At 37.9% G+C, this 19,965-nt stretch overlaps 2 protein-coding genes across 4 annotated transcripts in view; one reads left to right on the top strand and one right to left on the bottom strand.

The window, feature by feature from the left end:
• The window catches only part of septin3 (septin 3), a 132,545-nt gene that overhangs the window by 20,025 nt on the left and 92,555 nt on the right, over positions 1–19,965 (top strand). The window lies entirely within an intron of this gene.
• The window catches only part of pkn1a (protein kinase N1a), a 43,629-nt gene that overhangs the window by 13,844 nt on the left and 9,820 nt on the right, over positions 1–19,965 (bottom strand). For 2 of the 3 annotated variants that reach the window (XM_056250464.1, XM_056250463.1), the window contains exon 1: positions 8,778–8,979. The exons of the other annotated variant lie outside the window; for it this stretch is intronic. In XM_056250464.1, the coding sequence (XP_056106439.1) occupies positions 8,778–8,870 (93 nt within the window). In that variant the 5' untranslated portion in view covers positions 8,871–8,979. Of the gene's footprint in view, positions 1–8,777; positions 8,980–19,965 lie in introns of those variants that run through there. 3 annotated transcript variants of the gene reach the window in all.

Consider the following 19,965-nt stretch of genomic DNA (forward strand, 5'->3'; position numbering starts at 1 on the left):
GCATTCCATTGAGATCACTTTGAATGTTGGCATGAAGTCTTCTTCAAGATCCGCATTGTAGCTTATCTGGCTAAGAAGTGCCAACAGTAAAAGACCATCTGACCAATAAGTGCAATATTCTTGTTTTCACATGCTGTTGGGTAGAGCGGCACAATTGATCGTAAAGCCCGGGAAACACCAAGTCAACGTCAAAAAACTAGCGGTGACAAAAGCTGACTGTGTTGTTGCCTGTCGTCAGCCAAAAAGCTGCGCTTGAACACACCAAAAGGACTTAAGGAAACTGTCAACTATCACGTGCGTTCTGTGCCTGCATGTAAGTAAATATCAGCGGGTATCAATAGTCTTTGTCATTCAAAAGCTGAACAGCCAATCAGAGTTCTCGCTCTCACCAACGGCCCGACGCCAATTGAACATGCTGTATCGGCCCAAAAAAACCCCGACGGCGTACAGCTAGATCCAACGGTGCGGGACACTGAAAAAAATAAGCCGAACAACACTCAAAAATGTCTCTACACTGCCTGACAGCCGACCATTGGCTTGGTGCGTCCCAGCCTTTAAACGATCGTGATCTCGATTCAAACACCCGCACAATCTAGTTCCTAAATGACAGCAATTTGCTATGTCTATTAAACCTTTGACAAGTACGATCACGAAGAACATTGAATTCTGCCTTGGCTCTGCCCCAGAGAGAGCAGTTGTCATGTATGAAACTTAATAAACAGTTTTTTCAACCACACAGTATCATTATTTCTGTGCTATAATAATTCAAATTATCTTCCTTTGTGTTCAGCAGAAGAAAGAAACTCATTCAGGTTTGCAACAACTTGAGGGTGAGTAAATGATGACAGAATTTTAATTTTTGGGTGGAGTATCCCTTTAATTTAAAGATTTGTTAAGAAACAAAAGTCTTTATGAGTGAGTCATTGAATTATTGATTCAAACCTATTTCTTTAAACATTTAATTAAGAAAAAATAGATTAATTTTATCAGAACCTCTAGTAAATTACATGTTATTTTGTTTAGTTGTCTATGCAGAATCGTGGGAGAATCGTGATCTCTATTTAAAAAAAAAAACATTGTGATTCTCAATGTATCCAGAATCGTGCAGCTATAATGCTGTTAATCTGAAATCTACAAGATCTGAAAAAAGAAGAAGATAAAAACAATGTTTCCAAGTTGTAAAACAAATTTGGATTATAAAATTGTCAAAATCAAATCAATCTTTATAATATCTTAATGCCTTATAGTCACATTTAGCAGAATAGACTGGGCGATTATATAGTTATAATACAAGCAATCAAACAGTTTAGATGCGTAATAAGTTTCCTAAACTTTCCTATTCCACCGATTAGCTTCTATCTTGGTCCCTTTAAACACAACTTTGGTTCCCGGTGGACTGATATAAACGTGCACCTGGACTCCTGTAAACTGCGTGGAAGTCAGCCAATCATATTGGAGCGATTTTTGACCAACTTTTGTGTGCAATATACACCAGCCTTATTCTCAGTAGCATAACACAACAAAAATTGAGAATATACTTAAATATCTCTCAGGAATTTTGTGAACATTGTGAACCGCGTTCTCAAAATACAAGTGTCCAGAAACAAGCTAAAAAAAGTGAGCAGCGAAACAATGTCTCTAACATTCCACTTCAAGTTACTCATATTAGATTAACACATTTTGAACTACAGCTTGGAAACATCTAACATTAACAGTGGATTCCAGACATTTTGGGTCACTTGCCCTATTGTTTTCCATCCTGCTAGTCATGACTTCCACGTTGGGATACTATTCACTGCTTGCTAAGAGATACCCCTGCCTGCCAGAAACAAATTACTAAAAAACATTTGCATTTCAGGACATCAGCCTCTATTGGTTTAAAAATTTTTTTTTTTTTTTAAATAAATATGCTTCAACTTATCAAATCTAGAGGGGGAAAGAAATTCTTAGACAAAAGAGCTTTTTTTAAAAGCAACCACAATTGATTACAACAGTTGAATGCAAACTGTCTGGAAATGTTTACTTTTGTAAATTATGAAAAAAAGAATCAACACTGTTTTCAGAGATAATAAAAAAGCAAATATATCACATAAGGCAGGAACAGAATGGATCTTCTACTTAACACAATTGGAATCCAATGTAAAAATACACAAACAACCACACAAAAAAACCACTTCAAAAGGACATTGAAAACACTAAAACCACTTTATAACAAATGTTTTACAGGTTACACAAGTTTGCGCACTAGTCAAACCCACAATCACAGCCAACGCATTTTTCAACAACTACGCATTTTTTATCTATTTGACTATCTTAAATCCAGTCATAATTTGTGACACTGAATACAAAAGGTGGCAATAAACTCCTATAGATTTGCTATGTCAATGTTCTCCCTTACACAACCTATGGAAAACTTCGGCCAACGATCCTGTCAAATAGATTGTCACCTGTATGACCAGATATTCCCAGTGATCCCATTCACCAGACCAACACATTCTCCTCTCTCCGATAATGACACCAATATCCAGTAGCATAGAAACAGAGAGAGACAGAGGGAGAAAGAAAGAGACGAGGGAAGGGAAAGCTGTGGTCGAGGGTCGCCCTCCCTGTGCAGGATATCCGGTTAAACCTCTGCACGGTCTCTTCCTGTTTTCTGCGAGGCTTGGCTATACTAGATGACACCAGCGTGAGGAATAATATTGTGTGTGTGTGTGTTTGTACATGTGTCTTTATTTCACTTTCGAGTAATATTACCCATGTTTCAATCAAATTTAGCATTCAACATGCAGCCATTGTTCATTTATCAGTTTATAAAAATGTGGTTTCATTCAATGTGACAAAAGACTTCTAAGAAACCGAGGCAGGAAGGACCTTCATAAACAACATTTCATAGGAACATGGAGAAAAGCACGAGCACATGTGTGCGAGAGGGGGAGATATCGATATACCAAGATAAATAACCAGTGGAGGTTGGCGGAATGAACAAAAATACAAAAGTTTGGGGTCGGTATAATTTGTATTGTTTTTGAAAGAAGTCTTGTGTGTTCACTAAGGTTGTATTAACTTGATCAAAAATACAGTAAAAACAGTAATATTATTACGGTTTTCTATTTAAATGCATTTTAAAATGTAATTTATTCCTGGGATGGTAAAGATGAATTTCCAGATTCTTTCTAATCCCATCATTCTGATATACTGATTTGATGTTCAAAAAACATTTCTTATCATTATCAATGTTAAAAAAGCAGTGCTCCTTAATATTTTTGTGGAAAACAAGACTTCTTAACAGCATGTATTTAAAATAGAAATATTTTGTAACATTATAAATATCTTTACTGTCAGATTTGAGCAATTTAATGCATCCTTGCTGAATAAAAGTATTAAATAAAATTACACATTATATATTACAATATTACAAAAACGTTTTTATGAAACCAAGTAATTAAGATAAAAGTAGTCTGTAAAATGTCCAAAAAAATATTCCAATGATGAGCAAAGAAACGGTCTAAAACTGTAGTAGCGGTATTCCCCCGGTGTGGTTGGGTTTAATTTATTGTTTATGAGACGACGGCATCAGCTTTCTAATTCTCAGCTTCTTATTTCATTGTGTGATGCTGTATGACATCAACCTAATTAATTATTATCACTAGAAATTTACCCAAATAGCTGGCTTGAAACTTGAGGAGCTTGAAGCCGCTGCTTTTTGAAGTCTCTGATGTAATTTAAGATAGCAGCATGCTGATATTGTGCAACTGAAACTCGAAAACGGGTCACATAATCACAAATCTAACCAAATATATTTTTTTTAAGCAGACACCCTGAAGAAGAGACTGCTATCTGATCAAAGAGCAAATGAACACTAAGAGCCTGGGGCTCATGTGTGTAATTGCAAAAACACACTTTCAACACTGGCAGAGATTCTACCACAGATAAAGTAGATCACAGTGACGAGGCTGTTGCAGTAAAGTTTAGTTTGCACAAAAAACAGATGAGTCATTTACAGTAACAGAAGCAAAAAAAAATAGTGTGTGAAAGATTTGACTCAGTCGCATCAAAATAGCCCTTTATTACAGGACCAGCTCACACAAGGCTTTAGTTTACACAGGCAATCTTAACGAAATGGTAATATATGTAAATTAATCTGACTTTACGTTTGGGGTTGGTGAGATTTTTGTAATGTTTTTGAAAGAAGTCTCTTATGCTCACTAAGGGCCGTTCACACAGAACGCGTCTTTTTGTCTAAATTTTTTTTATGGTTTTTAAAAAAGCGCAATGCAGAAAGCAAAGGATCACAAGATGCGCTTCTGAGACGTGGTGAAATAGCCAAACAGAAGCATAGATAGCTACTATTTTTGACATGGAAAAAAAGAAAATAATCTCACTGGCTACAGCATTTGACCTTGATAAAGACTGGCACTGCTCAGAGAACAACAGTACAGAGATCTGTCTGCGTTCACACCCATCCTCCGATGCTATGGAGTTTCCTTTGTCTTTTTATTCAATCAAACATACTGTGTTTGAGAGTAAAAATAATTATTTTGTAATTAAAAAAATTAAAAGACTGCAAAAAAGTCTTCTTAAGGCTCAAAAATAAAGAGGTTGATAAAATTATTTGCAGTGCATGTAAATCTTTGAAGACCTTTATTTGTCTTTTGCATTTATTTGCATTTCGAACACTTTCGCACATATTGCTCTCTTTTCTGCTGTCTTTTTTGCAGATCTAAATCTTTTGCTTGCAAGTTGAAAAGTTTTCCTTGCGAATGAAGCCGTGTCTCAGTGGGCGGTCTCTAACAACCAGGATGGAAGGCCCTTTTCTATTGGTCATCCTGGATCGAAGTGACAGGTTGGCCACGCCCACTACGTTTTCCCACTGCTGCCGCGCAGAGTGTCTGAGACATAGACTGTAAAAAAAGATGGACGATGCCCCTTCGCTCTCTTCCATTGGTCAGAAGTGAAGCCACCAGTATCCCGATATGGCGCTGACATCTTGGAACTTGAGTCTGCGCAGAAGCGATTTCGGGACCAGTCATGCGCAGTAGTGAGCAGGAAGTAAAGCCGCGAAATCAAGGCCCCGCCCTCACTCTCGCAGAATCAATCGCTTTTTTAAATTAATTATAGAAATTTAGATATTAAATTTAAAGCTCCAATCTCCTCAGTCCTCCGAAGATCCCGAAAAAAAGTCTGTTGGTGCTTCAGTGACTAATTCGCTCAGACAACCTGTCAATCACAGCTGTCAATCATGACGTCACCACCACCGCATCAAATAACTAACTAAAAACAAACTTATTTTAAAAACAAACACTTGAAATTACATCAGCGTGATAAAAACTGCAGTAAATGACAGAAACCATATTTGGAAAAACGATATTTGAAGTGTAATTTAAAGGTGAACTAAGTAACTTTTTTACCTTAACCGAACAGCTTTGGAGTCATTGTAATGTTTATATTACTGATTTCGTGTTGAATGGTGGTTGTCTCACACCCCCCTGGTGCCTGTGAGCCGCAAAACCACCCTTGCAACTTTGCCGCCGGCCTCAGTGTTAGGAAGTATCGTGTGATATCAGGTCTCGCGAGGTAACGAATTGCTTTACGGCAAAAAACAGATCTGATAAAATTCTGATAAAATGAGCATCAAACAGAAATAACCCGGCGCCGTATACATGTGGTGTTGGGCGCGCGCAGCTCTTAAAGGGGCCATACCTTATTTCCACTCGTTACAGCGTCCATCCTACTGAACAGGTACCGGTGTACAGGGGGAGGGGATCCGGCCGTGAGTGCGAGCCATCTCTGCGTGAGTGCTATTCATGACAGTACAAGTACTCCACAGCGACTCTAGGGGTCACTGTTTGACAAAAACGGAATTCCTACTTAGTGCTGCTTTAATTGTTTAGTTGGTCTCACGTGCTGTTAAATATCATGGGGAGGCGGTGTTTATGACTTCTACTAGGACCGGCCACCGGGGGGGGGGCGATCGAGATGTTTTGGCTTCACTTTTCAGGGCTTGTGCAGCACGCTTGGTCAGAGAGAACAAGAGCGAGTGAACTTGTAACATGAGCCTTAAGAAGACTTTTTTGCAAGCTTTCAATTTTTTAATTACAAAATAATTAGTTTTACTCTCAAACTTAGTATGTTTGATTGGAAAAAAAAAGACAAAAAGGAAACTCCATATGATGCCACCATTAAAACAATTGCAAACTAGCTACTGGAAACAAAAGCTTGCAGCGCTTGCCCCACCTCCAGGGTCTTCTGATTGGTCCACTGTTTTGGAACTGACATTTATAAGCGGCGCTGCGTGTAAAAGTTTAAATTCTTTTTCCTTGACATGGTGTCTTAAAAACGCGGCGCTCATGTGTGAGACACTGCAAAAGACGCGAGCGAAAAGTCATACACGCCCATAGCACGTGTTTTCATAGAAAAACAATGGCCAAGTAGGACATTGAAATGGAAAAATGTGGTCTGTGTGAACGGCCCCTTATGCTGGATTTATTTGTTCAAAATAATATATTGTAAAATATCATATACAAATATTATTATACTAAATGTTATGTGGTTGAAAGAATGTTGCTTACGATGTTAAAGTTCTAAAATGTCAAATGTGATAATTGTAACCCCAAATAAAACATCTTTTTTATATTTAGATTACCGTGCTGGTCACTTAAAGGTTTTTTTGAAAGTTTTTTTTTCGTGGCGTTTTTGCCTTTTATTATGATAGGATAGTTTGTTGACACGAAGCGAAGTTGGAGAGAGAGAAGGGGACGGGATCGGGAAAGGTCCACGAGCCGGGACTCAAACTCGGGACTCCCGAAGAAGCGCAACTGCGCTACATGTCGGTACACTGCCCACGAGGCTATTGGCACCGTCATGGTCACTTAAAGTTAATTTATTTTTTTAAAAAAACTAATATTTTAATAACACTTAAATTTAATCTTTAACAAATCTCAGAATAAATATGCTGAGATGCTTAAATAGTGCATTTAGAATATTAGCATTTAAAAAGATTGATTTTAGTTTTTTTTTTTATTCAGACAATAGGTTAGACTTTTAATGGAATATGTTCCATTTATCATGAAATGTATATGTGGTTTATCTGGTACAAACATATTTAGAGGATTTAGTGAGACTTCTAAATGTGTCCTGGATATAGATAGAACATTCAGAAACATAGTGTATTTAAACATCGATCAATTCCTACCACATTTCCAACCTTAAAAGTGCTGGCACACAGAGGCTGACAGAAGTACCAGATCACTGCAAAAACAACCCTAAAAACTCTTCTGTGGGACTCTTTCTGTGACATGATGACACCAGCGTTAATTGATGTGGTTACAACGATACGGTTTCAGCAACAATGGTTTAAGCCTAAAACCACAGCATCATTTCGACCATTTCGACCAAACGCAAGTCATCAGATCTCAACTGAGACAACATCTGAAGCCAACTCAGTGGGTCAGCTCACATGCATCAACTCTCACAAAGGACTAAAGAAGACCTAAGAGAGAGTGAGACAGGATATAAAGAGTGTCAGACAGAGGAAAAGCATAAACAATGACAGAACAGCACAAGGGAGAGTCGTAGAGGAAGAGGGGGATGAGAGGAAATGACGTGATGCAACTCGCAAAGATATCAGATGTTGGGGGAGGGAGGGAGGACGCGGTCCACAAAGAAAACAAATGTCAGCCCACACAGGAAAAGTTTAACTCCAAGGGAACAAAAGAGAAACAAATAGAGAAATAGACAGGAACAACAGAAAATTTGAAATCCAAAGATGGTGTGTTTTAAGGAAGTGCAAATTGACAAAGTACTATATAATATAATCAAAACTAGATGTCCGTAATGTCCGTAAAACGTGACCGGCACCATTTTTTTCTAGCGGAAACTCTGGCGAGAACTGAGGGATTTTCAATTTTGAGCGATGCAAAGATGCCGTTTTTATTATTCGACAGGTGAGTAAGGTATTTTATTTAACAGATAAATTGACATTTGTAGCTCTCAGAGTTTATTGAAAAGTATTGTGAAGAGTCATATTCATCCGCACAGCCGAAGCACAACCAAAACAATGTTCTTCCCCAAAATGCATGCAATTTTTTTTACCACAGGAGGGCCAAATGTTACATAGTGTACCTTTAACATGAGTATGTTTCTATTATCTTAAAAGATAGGGGTAAATGGTGAAACCGGTTTGGCTTAAATGATCCATGACAAAACTGGTGGGGACATGTCTCTGCAGTCCCTATTGTAAATAATGGCAATGATACTGCCAATATTGATTCAGTTTTCTATTCAAATTGTTGGTAGGCTACATGAATTCCAAACAGGGTTGATAGCTTTTTATGTAGTGTTTTATGGCTAGTATTTATGATTGGTGTTTTTTTATTGATGTGCACCCCAGATAGTGCTCCAATATCTATTTATCTCAGTTACAGTTAAATGATTTTATTTATAATACATTGTAATTAGCATTAATATTTTAGAATACATTTTTTTTTTTTTAAATGACTTAAAGTGGCATATAAATGTATTTATATATTTAAAATACAAATAATACATTTATGTAATACAATATTAATTTATTAGATTAAAGTCACAAAACATTTCTTTAAACTGAAGAAAAACAAAATGGTTTATGCACAACGGATTTGCATTCTTGCACAACACATTTCACATCACTGGAGCTATGGTACACCGAATATGAACTCACTGAAAAAGACTTTATGACAGAGTATGCTTCAACAAAAACGGTTTAAGATCAGGATTTGGGGCGTCTTTAGCAAGCCTACCACTTGTGGTGTAACCGAAGTCTCTGGGTGTGTGATGTCGTCGACGTCGTGCTGCTCTGTGAGGGATGTATTTCTCCCCTCCTCGTAAGCCATGTCACATCCTCTATCTCCCTGCGCTGTGATAAAGTCTGCTAATAAAATCTCCCTCTAGAGCGGCGGTCAGTCCACCTCACCCCCCCTGCCGAGACCCTCTTTATCAATCCCACTTCACTTCATGAAACAACAGAGACAGCTTCCCCCTCGACTAAAGAAAGGCGAAAAAACGGAAACGATGTGGGGGTGAGATGCAGAAGGAGGACAAAAAAAGCAAAGCGACAGATTAAGTCAGTGAAAGAAAGTGTGACTAAGCCCCACCCCTCAACTTCCTTACCCTCTACATAAGTCCATCTAAACTCTCTCCAGTCATGTCTGTGAGTGTGTGTGTGTGCATGTAGCGTAGTCTACTTACAAACATGTTTACAAGGCATGATACAGAGACCATCATCTAAACAGAACGCATGAAGTATGTCAGAGTCATTGAGGCCACAGGAAGAAAAGAAATGTCAAGGTTTTGCGTCAGTTGCCACACTTTCATCTGAACTAATCCTTTTATAACCGTAAGACACGACTTTACCCAAAAAAACAGAATCTAATTAGCGATAAAGAGTTGCAATATGGGAGAAAAATTATGAGAATGGGGAAATCGAAAGATAAACAAAAAATGAGACCAAGCGTGAGGAAGCGAAAAAAGTGCAAGAAAGGGCATAATGGATGAATGGATGGTCACTTTTAAAGCCTATACAGTCCAGAAAAGGTCAAAACACATAGTTTGTGTGTTAAATCATAATTCTAAGGGTGCTATCGGCCGATAATAACTTAATATTTGATCTGTGGTCTCTATAAAGGCTGATCAGAATAGCCGATCAGATGATGCAAAACTCGAGACATTTTTTAAATGCGCAGCTAAACTATGGTTGTGATATTTTAGTGCATTTCTTTTCCTTCACAGCGGTGCACCTAAACTTAACGTCCAAATCAGCTAGACCATCGGTTCCCAACAGGGGGGTCGCGGCCCACAAGGGGGCCTCAGCGAGCTCTGTGGGGGGGTCACGTCATATTTTGAAAGGTTTGAGCAATGAGCATTAAATAAAAGTCCTTAACTTTTTTTCTGTTCAAAAATTACAAAATGTATTTAATGAGCGAGTTCATCATGAATCCATTTTCCAATCCGTGTTTTTGTCTTATCCTGAACCACTATGGTACACCTATAATAAGTGTTTACATTGGGACTATTTTACACTGGTTCGGAGTAGCCCAGTACCTGTCCTGCGTGACTCGTCATAGACGTACACAGAGAGAAGTAGTTCCGGCTACAATGCTCTTCCGAAAGACGCATTATTCTGTTAATAAATGCAAGTTTATTATCGCTCGCTATAGCGCCAAAAGTGTAAAAAATAAAGCCTCAACATTGATAAAGCCTCACAAATAACATGCAAGTATTGAGGCCCCAGACAACAGTCATTTAGTAATAGCCTATATTCTTTCTTTTCTTTACCTACACACCAGTGTGAATATTTTTTTGTTTTTTGCATTTCAAATAGGGCCAATTTATAGGCTTCTCCTAGGCTTACGTTTTTAAATTACAAAGGGCCTACTGATGTTTTTGTTATCATTTTCAATATTATAGGCTATTATTTGTGCATAAACATACCGTTTGTTTGAAAAAAACAAACATATTTTGTCATCCTTGCTGCAAGCTTACAAGAGCGATAATATAATTAAATGTGAAGGGGGGCCCTAAAATATTTTCTTGGGAAAAAGGGGGTCTCAGACAAAAAAAGGTTGGGAACCACTGAGCTAGACGAACAGTGATTGTCATAAAATACTGTCTACTGTTGCTACACTGCAGGATTGCTCGATAATAAAAAGTTATTAAAAGGGCTTTAAGCCGCGAAAGAGATACTGTTTCCCAAGCGACTTTGTGCACGCGCTCCGAGACGGAGTTGAACTCGGACATGCAAAGTGAAGTTTGATCTTCAGGTTTGCACCTAAATGGTTAAAAACACAGAGAAATATGTCAAAATGCCCAGCTTGGTGAGTATTCACTCAAACACTGTCGGTTATGTCTTATGTGAACATAAACAGTTGGGAAATAAGTCACATGTGTAACAGTATATTGGATCTGTGCAAAAAGTGACAGGAGCCTAATAAACCTGTGGCTGTCTATCATTAATTTTAATCAAACAACAAAACAAAAGAAGAAAATCACTCATTGCTGTTTAACAGATTTAGTTTGTCCCTATAGTGACTGGTTGAGAACAGTGCCAGCGATGTCAAGGTAATAGGTTAAATTCCCAGGGAACGCATATACCTTGACTGCATTGTAAACGCATAAATGTAAATCATAACATGCAGTGTGAATATTTTGAGTTTATTATTACCCACATCTGGTGTACGACAGTTCTACAAGGAGGACAGCAGGAAGACTCGCACTCGGACACTGATTTCTATCTCTGGTGTATCAAAGAACAGTGGAGATTTGTTAGGAACATAAGTCCCAGGTGTGGAAAACAGGTTGCTCTACCGTTCTTGAACACCAGGGGGTGTGAACCACAGAACTGTTCAGTGAAATAAGAGTCAAAGTGTCTGTTTGATATCAGTCTGCGGGAGGGACCTTCACTGATGTAACTTTGGAAGATTGTTGCTGTAATAATAACAGACTTTGTTTAAGACAGAATGCAGATACATAATGAGACATTAAAAGTCAGAAGAAATATTTTAAAAGGGAGATAAATATTGAGAGATATAATGGTCTATAAAGCTAATAGGTGTGTGTGTGTAGATGGGGGACATTGGAGACTAGACATTTCTAAAATGTCAAGGAATTTTTTTCTAACTGGAGAGTTCACTGTAAACAATCAAACTCCACTCTGCTTCTCTTCAGATCTGATTCCAGATGTCGTTCTGACACTTTTAAATGTTATAGTAACTGCGTCTTTAAAGCGTGTCTAAAAGCCCTGTGTTTAATGAAGATTTAACGGCATGATGTTGCCAACAAAAATAACTCCGTATTCTGTATTTGTGGGGTGGGGAGGTTGTTTAGGGTGTGTTACACACCATCTGAGTCACACTCGTTAAAAATCCTAAAACAAGCTCCCAAAACTAAACACACACTAGATCATTAAAAAAACATGTTTATCCTGTTTGCAAACTGTTGTGCAAATACTTGCACTTACCATATCCATTTATATTACATTTGCATTTGGCTTTGGATGTGCATGGAATATTGTTCATATTCATCAGTGTTTTCCACAGGAATTGAAACCATGAACTTGATGTGGCACATTGTTTTTAATTTATATATTTAAAAAGTACAAAATAAATAACTTTTAAGTTTTAAAAGTAAATAGAGAAAGCGGTTTATTTAATTCCTGTTTAAAATTTAGTAGCAACAAGAAAATAATACATTTGTAATAAATAATAATAATAATAATAGGTAACTAATATCACGCGGTAATAATATAAAATAATAATGTAATATAATAAATATTTAGGGCTGCACAGTTATGGCAAATCATAAGAGTTTATTATTTCCCTTAATATTGTAATAATTATTCATTTTGATGAACAGATTTTACACTCAAATATTTGTTTTAAATTTTATTTTTATGTTTGGTACATTATAATCAACAAAGCTATCCCTGCATTAAAGTTACTTTTTGAGTGTCAGATGATGATCACTTTTTCTCATAAGAATGCGTGTCATCATGAATAAACATTTATGATAATGGGAGGACACAGGACATATGAGCACCTCTGAACAGCACTTGTAGAAATTTGCCAAGACAACCCTAGTCTCAGCCTCAGACGTCACGCCCACAGACCGTTGGCAAAACGTCTGATGCACAAGGCATACAAAATAGGAAACACTTCGGGAGTTTTGAAGTGGTCATCTGATTGGTGGTTGAACTTGAAATCTACATGATTTCCTGGAGATGCGTGTTGCGTTCATTAATGGTCCGCCTGGAAACAAAGCCGTAGTAGCAGTCATGTTTTCAATTGTGACAATGAACCCTTATCAGGATCAACTAAATGCTGGATTTTCAAAAGTATGTGAAGTTCACGGCACCATTGTTGCAGTAAACTTGCACAATGTTCTTGAATGAATAATTTATTAGATGCACGCTGTTCTGTTATCATAGGGATATTTTCACGCCCCTAACCATAGCAAATGAAAGCTACGATGGGAGTTCAGACCTTCTGCCTGTCAGTCTGAAGGTCTGGCTACGCGAGACTAAAATGAGCTCTTGTGCTGTTCAATCCAAAATATAACTGAGCAGTGCTCATTCTCAGGTCACGCTTACTCGAACACACACACACACACACAGAGGGAGCTCTATTCAACTGCTGTGGCTCGTGAGAATGCCAGAAATTCTGAGCTCAGTAAAAGCCCTGAGGCCAAATGACTGTCCTTCCTTCTGTCTCTCTCCCTCTCTGTCTCTCGGTCCAGTCATGAGCTCTGGATTCATTTACCCTCGTTTCATCTCTAGCTGAACATTCGAAAAACGTTTACAAATTAAAAGATAACTTGAGAGGGAGAGCAATAAAGAATCCGTATGCAAGAGAGACAGAAACGGAGAAGGGTGTTACTGTGACAAAATACTGTGAGAATGAACAAGGAAAGAGAGAAAGGGGAAAGAAAACTAAAGATTCTTTCTAAAGAAGAAAACTAAATTCCAAAAGACAATATTCAAACTGGGATAAAAGTGTCCATGCAATCAAATTAGGGGAGGAGGGGGGGGGTACTTATTTTCAAAAATGTTACTAGTCTGTGTGTTGCCTTAAAAAGTACTCAACTAATCGGTCTTAAAGTCGGCATGAAATGAAAATCCAATCTATTTTCTTAATATGCACTGAGGAATTGTTGACAATATAATAATGTTTAATTTTTTCCCCCCTCATAATTTAGAATCAAAATGTCGTAACTCAGTCTTCCAGTGAAAACTACATGCTTGCTTCTCTGTGGAATAAACCATGACCCTTTCATACAATCAACAGCAAGATTGCATTCAGATCTGCCTCAATCCAGTCCAAGTTCCCCACCCAACATTTTTTCGGTTTTCGATAACCCGTTTTCACTCAGATGTTTGTCACAATAACGCCTTTTTCGCCTTTGTCTTCTTTTTTTCACCTTTGTTGCCATTGGCTTTTGGCTTGCTTAGTTGGGGACATTTAATTTAACATTCAACAATAATATTGATCTGCCTGCATTGACACCATTATATGAGAACTGAACTGAGCTGGACGATGACATCATGGTTTTCTCCAGAGCGGCTATATATATAAATGAACTAACTTAACTTTTTTACAACAAAAATTAAACATTTTGAATGGAAGTCAGGGTTTTTCCTGGCTCAAACCGAGGCGGAGCTGGTAAAATCCTGATCATGTATTTTAATAATAAGATAATTAACTTTGTATTTTTCGTAGACCATCATATAGCCTACTGTGTTTCCCACAGTATTTTTGTGGGTGGAGCTTGGTACCTCTAGGGGGGTCCGTGAGGAGAATTTTTTTTTGTACATTTTAAAGATAAATTCATTAATCTGGTGCACTTTGAGTCACCCGAATCCGCTGTTAAAAATAATCCACCCGCCAACCGCCCAAACCTATGATATTCTCTGATTTAGATATTATCTGCATCTGATCATCACATTACAATTATTCAAATTCTCAGTGTTAAGCATGATAATATGGAAACATATCACACTGAAGTGGGCTGATTTTAAAATAACATTTATTTAAAATAAAAGTTCTTCTTTTGGCAAAAAAATTTTTCTGCACCACCACCTATTAAAATAATAATAGTCATTTTAAAAATATATTTTTTTAATTAGAAATAAATAGAAAGAAAATGGTTTCCCAACATCTATACGAAAAATAGTATATGTACAGGTTAGGTTATTAAAGCAATAAGCCCCGCGAAGCCGTGTTTTACAGTGAATTTAGAACAATTAAAGGGATACTCCACCCAAAAATGAAAATTCTGTCATCATTTACTCACCCTCAAGTTGTTGCAAACCTGTATGAGTTTCTTTCTTCTGCTGAACACAAAGGAAGATATTTTGAAGAACGATTGGAACCAAACAGTTGTTTGGCACCATTGACTTCCAGTAGGAGGCGGCAAGCGACCGTCTTAATGAGCGTGTCATTGAGTCGTTCATTCAAACGATTCGTTCACACGGCTGATTTATTCAGAATGAGGCAGTTTATGAATGGGTCTTTGAATCTTTAACTCAACCAATTTGTTCAAAACGATGTGCCTGTGAGTTGCGCTGTGGTTCTGCTGTGATCTTTGTTTGGAACTATTTTCGCTGCTGAAACAGAACAAAAACAGTCATGCATCTAAAATGTAAGTGACTTAATTTTAACTATTTGTTTATTGAACTGTTATGAAATCAGTGTGTCGGTTTCAATCGTGATGGTATTCAGGAAAACAGCACTCAGGTCGTGTGATGTTTCTTAACTGTATAATATGTTATAAATAACTGCGCGAGCCTCAACAGCGCAACTTTGTAGTAGGCGGCCTATATTATTATCAACTATGTTTTTATTACTTGGCCCGCCCGACCCGAGGATTATGATCGGCGCAGCACTATCGGCAAACTATAGGGTTTGAGAATGGACACAAGCCGGGAACCCGCAACAGAACCGTCACGGTGGAAAAAGTGTATCTGAGAATGTGACTGTCTGTCCGAGTTTTGTCGAGAGTCGGAGGCGGCACGAAATTTGACAGAGGCGCCCGCCTCGTAATTCCCTATGCAGGAAAAACCCTGGAAGTGAAGCAACGTAACTGATGCTATAGGTCACATGACAGTGACAACATGGCGGATGTAGTACGTCTGGATTTCATTCATACGATACTGAATGTACTTTAATGGTCACGAAGCACGTTTCAAACCAAATGTAGTACCTACATAACAGTAGGCAATTTTGGACACAGCGAAAAGTAGAAATAAAAAAAGTAGAAATAAAAAGTCGGTAAACTGGTTGACCTTAGTGACAGTAAAAAATGGGATGGAAATAAAAGGAAGATATGTAAATAAATAAATACAGTAAACAGAAGAGATATTTCCAGTGAAAAGCTTCACGGCCTCTTTACTTCATATACACAAACGCACACCAACACATCTGGAGCATTCTTGACATTCTCGTGTGGTGAACGTTAGTGTTTAGTGTCAGATTGATGAATAGAGACTGACGCCCACATACACAGGTCTATATCTAGATATATCCAAATCTATGCAGATTTTGGGGCAAAATCATATTGTCAGTATAGAGACAGTATAAGTCTGATTGATTATTTCCCAAACTAATGGCTTTTTTATGTTAACAATATAATTTGATACACGTTTTGTGTATGTGTGTGCGCACACATGTGGAGGCAAAGAGTTCCTTAGGAGGTCACCGTGAATTTAGTAATGCAGTGTTCATTATGGGTTGAGATGAATAGTGTGTGTGTGTGAGTGCACACTGAGTTCAAATGAATAGTTTCATTGTGGCATCATGAGGAAAAGGCCTTCTTAAATCTCTATTGTACTCACTCAAACTGAGATATCATTGTGCCGTAGTGGATTACACTCTTTAATACTCTTACAACTGTATTTGAGCTATCACTTTAAATAACTAGATAAGAGCTTCCGAAACTGATTATCTCGCAGTCGATATATGAGCCCAAAGTTAACTGCCATTTCAGAGGCTTTTATTTTACAAAAATAATATAAAGGAAGTGTGTAGGAAGGAAGTGGGTGTGAGATCAAGGGTGTCCTGACTACATTGGGACTCCTCGAACTGCAAGGAGTGGGGGAAAGGTCAAAAGTGGAAGATCAGTCCAGGGTCAGTGGGAGAGAGGTGGCCCAGTTCCACTGTACTTCAGAGGGCATTTTTTTTCTGCACCACCACCTATTAAAATAATAATAGTCATTTTAAAAATATATTTTTTTAATTAGAAATAAATAGAAAGAAAATTGTTTCCCAACATCTATACGAAAAATAGTATATGTACAGGTTAGGTTATTAAAGCAATAAGCCCCGCGAAGCCGTGTTTTACAGTGAATTTAGAACAATTAAAGGGATACTCCACCCAAAAATGAAAATTCTGTCATCATTTACTCACCCTCAAGTTGTTGCAAACCTGTATGAGTTTCTTTCTTCTGCTGAACACAAAGGAAGATATTTTGAAGAACGATTGGAACCAAACAGTTGTTTGGCACCATTGACTTCCATAGTAGAAAAAAAAAATACTATGGAAGTCAATGGTGCCAAAGATCCAATCGTTCTTCAAAATATCTTCCTTTGTGTTCAGCAGAAGAAAGAAACTCATACAGGTTTGCAACAACTTGAGGGTGAGTAAATGATGACAGAATTTTCATTTTTGGGTGGAGTATCCCTTTATGGGTGTTGTTAAGCATGACACATAGCGGAAAAAATGTACTCACTGCTCTTGACTGAATAACTTTTGTAACTTTAAGGATTAATCCATATTTAATTTATACAATGAAGACTACATGCAGGGCTATTTTACAGTTGATTATTCATTTTCTCAACCTGAAAATGACTGACAGTAATAAAAATATTTTTTTATTACTGACAGTTTACTTGTCTTTAAGAATATTTGAAATGTATATAAGTTTGGCTAGTAGTTTTTGGTGTCACACAACCTTATGATTATGGGTCAAAAATAAAGAAAATAACTAGGCCTATTTTATTTATTTATAATTTTTTTGTGGTGGGAAAAGTAAAAATTTTAACCATTGGCCTGACTGGGCCAGGAGAAACAAACCTTATCATTGAGCCCTGGGGGTGATTTCGGACACAGCCCATGTTTACAGTGAAGTGGTGAAAACCCAGGTGTTTCTTATCATCTGTTCTGAGTGGTGTTTTTTACTATCATAAGCCAAAACGTGCATGGGCTGACTTGATGTGATGATGATGAAACTGAGGCAGTTTCTTTTTGAGAGTGTGAGTAAATCTATCACAGGGTGATACGCTTTTTGAGAGGGTGGTGGATTAAACATGGTCCTATTCCAGGGTTTTTCCTGCATTGGCAATATTTTGGCGGCCACCAAACTGAATCTTTGTCCCACCAAATATTTAATCGATCATTTAATGTGACTATACCTGCCATTCTTCAGTACCGGTACCCACTGATAGCCAGCTGCTTTAAAGGCACAATATGTAAATTTTGCCACTAGAGGTAGCTTATTTAAAACAAAAGGCGGTGGAGCTATTATTATGCCGCAGACGGTGCTTTTGCTTCTTCCGGTCATGTGTATTTGGGGTAAGCAGCACTGTTTTATCATATTCGACACATTTGAGTGTGTTGAAAGTTATGTTACAATGCTGCTTTGTGCGTTCGCTACTATGCGGCTACTATGAGACACTTGTTGCACATTGCAGTGAGCTAGATAGATATTAGGCATGGTAAATCATGGTACTCGTGGTAAATCAAGAAAACAAGATTTAAACATAATGGGCCCTATTTTAACGATCTAATAGCATGGTCTAAAGCACACGGCGCAAGTGCACTTAGGGCGTGTCCGAATCCACTTCTGCTAGTTTAACGACGGGAAAAAGGTTCGGTGCGCGGTGCATGGTCTAAAAGGGTTGTCCTTGTTCTCCTAATGAGTAATGGGTGTGTTTTGGGCGTAATGTGAAATAAACCAACCAGAGTCTCATTTCCCATTCCCTTTAAAAGCCAATTGCGCTTGTGCTATGGCGAATTCGCTATTTACATGACGGAATTTGCTGGCGGAAAGACTGAACGCGTCCCAAGAGCGCAAGTGGATCTGCTCGTGCTCGAGGTTAGAGGCGTGCAAGCAGACCATCTACGGACAAGCCGGATTCCACCATATCTTTATGTACACAATATTAATCTTTTACATTGTTATCCTTTTATTTTTAATATTTGGCTAGTTTGTGTGCTGCTGCACGTCCTTGTGTGTGTAATAAGCAGAGTGTAAGTGCGTTGTGGACACGCCTATAGGCGCAAGAAAATATTGCAGTCTATTTCAGTTCCTCAAAATAGCAACGCACCAACAATGCGCCTGAACACACCTCGTTTTCAGACCAGCACGCCCATGGGCACACAAATAGGTGCAAATGCATTTGCCATTTAAACAACGTGGCGCAGGAAGTGAAAATGATAACTGCGTCGGGCTGAAACTAGCAAAAGACACTTGAGTCGCGCTTGGCGCTGCATTGCGCCGGGTGTATGATAGGGCCCTATAAGACTCACTGAACTGTATAACAATGATTAGTTTTCTGTCGATGAATGTATCCAAACAGTTGCTCACCTGTCTAATAAAACACATAATATATTAACGTGTCTTTGGTGTTTCCATGGTTTCTACAAAACAAAACCGGAAATTGAGGGCAACGCGGGTATGATGTTATTGATAGGCGACGCACGGGCGTGGTCCGTGTCCTGGTTAAAATTGCTGATTTCTCTGGATTTAAACATTCTTGGAAACATTTGGGATAATGTGTTCACAAGTCAACAAAATATATAACATTGTTCTAGTGGTTTTTGGATATTTTAATTAAAAAATCGTACATATTGTGCCTTTAAAACACTCCCAAGTGCAAAGGCCAATCAGATGTGTTTAAGTTAGTCACAATCCCCTCAACACCGCTCAAAACAGCTGAGTTTTTGTTCAGCACACTCACGAATCCTTTCATTATAACCAACTAAGTATAAACATGATGTCAAAAAGACATCATTGACATCAGCTCCACAGTGGCTATAGCACTTGGTATCTGTTTTCATTCAGTTACTTACTACTCTCCCATTGTGTGCAATAACGTATGCAGTACTTTACTGCCTATTGTGCAATAACCTGTATGATCTGCTGTGAAAGATCTGTGCAATACTTGACAGCTCACTACTTGTGCCAATAGTATGCAAAACTTACGTCTCTTCTGTTATATGCCCCAGCTGTGCAATAAGTGTGCAATAGTCAATACTCCACACTGCTTTTGTACTTTAGACATTGTTATGGAATAACTTGCTTAATTTGCACTACTGCCTTGACTGAACTTGTTTTGTATTGTATTGGTTTAGGTCATTTGACTTAGACTATATACATGTATATTAATTTAAATTGGACGTTTAGTTTGCACTAGTTATATGTGATTGCACTGTAAGGAT

The sequence above is a fragment of the Rhinichthys klamathensis genome, unplaced genomic scaffold (assembly GCF_029890125.1).
Source record: "Rhinichthys klamathensis goyatoka isolate OS25496 unplaced genomic scaffold, OSU_Roscu_1.1 h1tg000069l_1, whole genome shotgun sequence".
In the NCBI taxonomy this organism is placed as follows: domain Eukaryota; kingdom Metazoa; phylum Chordata; class Actinopteri; order Cypriniformes; family Leuciscidae; genus Rhinichthys; species Rhinichthys klamathensis.